General features: G+C 52.9%; 1 protein-coding gene across 1 annotated transcript; it reads left to right on the top strand.

Moving 5' to 3' along the window:
* Nucleotides 1-2,229: 2,229 nt before the first annotated feature.
* LOC149352175 (WD repeat-containing protein 54-like) lies at nt 2,230-3,343 on the top strand. The gene has a single exon (XM_089577124.1). The coding sequence runs from the start codon at nt 2,262-2,264 to the stop codon at nt 3,225-3,227; it is 966 nt and encodes a 321-aa protein (XP_089433250.1). The 5' UTR covers nt 2,230-2,261; the 3' UTR covers nt 3,228-3,343.
* Nucleotides 3,344-3,605: the final 262 nt, after the last annotated feature.

The following is a 3,605-nucleotide window of genomic DNA, read 5'->3' as shown; positions in this document are numbered from 1 at the left end:
TAGGTCTCATGGCGTGCCGCATATACCTGTTGTTATCAAGGTGTTTCGATAAATCGGACTGTAAAACTGCAACGGCGTTATGTTTATGTACATAAACCATCTCGCGGTCAAGGCGCAACATTGGGAGCAGTCGGTGGTGACAGCTAGATGCAAGCGATCCCGGGCAGCAGACTGCGACGATCTGCCGAGAGCATGCAGAGCCTTTTGTATATCAGCGACGGCTGGCATTGGCCGCATGTGCATCTGTAAGGGTAGCAGGATTTATTATATATTCGTTAAACCGTTTTTTAAACCGACATCGAAGCGAGGGTTTCCTTCGCAGTCGGGTCGAAGCGCGAAGCGCTGCGTTCGCCCAGCATCGCCACATTTAATGGGGAATCGCATGCGCCAAAACTTATTATCGAATCATCGCTGTCACTGCCTGCTGACATTGAGGACGAATCGCTGATTTTCTTTGGTCCCTCCGACGGGGTGCTCTCACAGCGATTCGGTTTTCGCGCAGCGCAGCAGTAGACGCATGCGGCTCCCTTGCCAACCTTTGTTGTCATCACTGGCATCACGCAAAGCAGCTGTCTGGGCCCCGTGCGGGAGTTTTGATTTCGATTCTAAAATTATTGTTTGCGTACAGAAAGAAATTAGGTCGCGTACTGTGATGAAAAAGCCGTGAGCAGTATAAATCAACCATTAACTCAATACGGACAGAAAATCACCGCAGTTTCCCTTTAAGTGCCCTCCGGAAATTGTATTAGGTTGTTGTAGAGCCTACCAAGAGCAGAGGTCGAACTTCCCGAGGCCTTCGAATTGTGGAATATTAGAAAATGTGAATGCATCTGCGGTCGAAAATAGTAAAAGGCAGCTGAGGGATCAGAGTCATGATGGTGGAGAACACAGGCAGCGAAGGGTAGCCACTTTGCCCTCATATTATATATATAAAAAAATTCAGTAGTCAGCTACCTAAAACCATGACGAAGGAAAGAAAGAACTTTATTGCGACGCAGCACTAAGCTTCGAGGATACATCCTTCGCCAGAGTCGCCAAGACCAGCTGGTCAGTCAGTCGGAGCATTCCCTTTGAAACGGAGCGCGCTTGCGAGTCCCCTTCTCAAGGATGCTGAAAACATAGTGCCCGCCGCGGTGGCTCAGTGTTTAGAGCGCTCGGCTACTGAGCCGGAGTACCCGGGTTCAAACCCAGCCGCGGTGGCTGCGTTTCGATGGAGGCGAAACGCAAAAGGCGCCGGTGTGCTGTGCGATGTCAGAGAGCGTTAAAGACCCCCTGGGTGGTCGAAATTATTCCGGAGACCTCCACTACGGCACCTCTTCCTTCCTTTCTTCTCTCACTCCCTCCTTTATCCCTTCCCTTACGGCGCGGTTCAGGTGTCCACCGAGATATGCGAGACAGATACTGTGCCATTCACTTTACTCTAAAAACCAATTTACCAACATAGAGTTAATACACTGCCTGCTGAGAACGGGAGGATTGCGGGTCGAAAGGCGTCGACCGACGAGTTTGGCGGGACTCGCAAGCACGCTCCGTTTCAGAGGGTATGCTCATACCATCCATCCATTGATCTGAGCTGCGCAATGGGTTCGCTTTCGGTTTCAGTTTCGCGCCTGCATGCGCGCAGTATATATCACATATTTCATATTTGCTTATGCGTAAGGCATGCGATGATATGAGTCACGGTCGCAAACGGTTTGTATGTTTAGAAGCGTAAAACGCTACATGCCTCTTTGAAGGAGTCGGATTAAAATGCACATAGCTTTTGCACGAATAACTGCACATATTCCAGGAGTGGAAAGTTGTCAAGTGAATCACATTTATTTTGTGCTCTTCAATTTACATGTCTTCACGACAAAGTCGATAAATCAATAGGAGAAAGACGCACGAAACATTGCGTTTGTTTTTATTTTCTGCGGCTAAAGAATCGAGCTTTCAGAATGGAGCGCGTTGAGCTTTGTTCACTTTTTCTCCGTCCCCTTTAAACAATTTTCTTTCTTTTAAGGTAACAGAATGACTTGTGGTTGGTGTTTTGCAAAGCAGTGCACTGTGCATACAGCTCAGCTCAAGGCAAACATTTCCGTTCGCTACCGTGTCCTTTCTGTTGTCGCTTTGCAAAACTCCAAGACCTACGCGCGTATCCGTGCCAAAACCGGCGTTGCCATAGCACCTCGCAGACCGGCGTTTCGCACGCGTATCGATCACGCTGGCTGTGGGGCAGCATAAGCGCGACGGCCACCCACCGGTCGGCACACTGCAGCGCCATGTACCAGAAGGACAAGAACCTGCTGTGCCGGCACAGCGCTTCCCCGCTGCCTAACAACCTAACCGCTTGCACGGAAGGCGGGAAAGTCAACTTGGCGTTCGTCGGAAAGACTGAGGTCACAGCACTCCTACGGTCCCCGGACGGCAGCGTTCACCAGACGCAGGTGGCCTGCAAGGACGTGGGAGGAAGCCCGTGCACCGAGCTGACGCAGGTGAAATGGGTCAAATTGGACGACATCAAGACACTGCTAGTGATCGCTTCGACGCGAGCCTTCCAGGTGTTCGAGTGGGACGGGTCGGTGTTCCTGCACTGCCACCCGCTGCCCCAGGAACTGGACGCCACCGAGGAGACGTTCACGCGTGGCATCGGCTCCTGCGGCCCGAGCCTGCTCTGTGTGGGAACCAACAGCGGCACCATCCTGGTGCATCTGGTCTCGCGTGACCTGAACGTCACCTTCTGCCAGAAGACCACCGAGCACGCTCCGCACGCCGTCGCCGACATCCACAGCCACGGCGAGATCATGGCTAGCGCCGACGACGGTGGCGGCATCTGCCTCTGGCGAGGAAAGACTGCGCTCAGCCTGGTCCGAAAACTACCGCCGGCCGGCAGCCCTTGCGTGAGCGTGCGCGTCTGGCACGACCTGGTCCTGGCGGGCTACGGTACTGGCGAGCTGCGCGTCTTCAGCACGCGCTCGTTCCAGATCATGGCCGAGGCCACTGCCCACGCCCGCTGGATAACGGCCATCGACGTGGCGCCTGACACGGGGCTCGCCCTGTCGGTGGCCGAGGACTCGTACGTGCGCGTCTGGCAGCTGGACCGCGAGGGCGAGCACACTATCGACCACGTGCACGGGGAGTGTGTCGCGGACGCCATGCTCATGGGCTGCGCCTTTCTCGCGCCCGATGGCAGCTCGTTCGCAACGGTTGCCTACGACTCCACCGAAGTGTTCATGTTCAAGAAATAAACCCGCGCCTTACCGCGTGTCCACATCGATACACAGCGCGCGCGCACCGTCATGCGCACAGTGTGCCTGGACGCAATGTCTTGGTATCGATCACTTTCGTTTTCTTTTTTTCTGCGTGCCCGCTTAAGCCGAAGCCGACTCAGTATTTGCCTTTATGCCTAGATCAATATGTATCTGCTTTCGTCACAATAATACCAGGTGTTTCAGGAAAGAATAAAAAATTTTCAAAAATAAGCTTTTTGCGGTAAAAAATATGACTTTTGCGGCATAGTACTACCAGTGTTGGCGGACACCGGCAAGCCGGTAAATTGTCTTACGTAGTAAGCTGGTTAACTAATTTCTGATAGCTTTTAGACTATCACACACAGGCAACTGGTT

The sequence above is a fragment of the Amblyomma mixtum genome, chromosome 3 (assembly GCF_055824585.1).
Source record: "Amblyomma mixtum isolate Tamu chromosome 3, ASM5582458v1, whole genome shotgun sequence".
NCBI lineage: Eukaryota > Metazoa > Arthropoda > Arachnida > Ixodida > Ixodidae > Amblyomma > Amblyomma mixtum.
Note: the sequence above shows the minus strand (reverse complement) of the source record. Positions and strands in the feature narration are given on the sequence as shown.

What these genes read in the sequence shown, in the direction of transcription:
- LOC149352175 (XM_089577124.1), top strand. Translation starts at nt 2,262, where the DNA reads ATGTACCAGAAGGACAAGAACCTGCTGTGCCGGCACAGCGCTTCCCCG.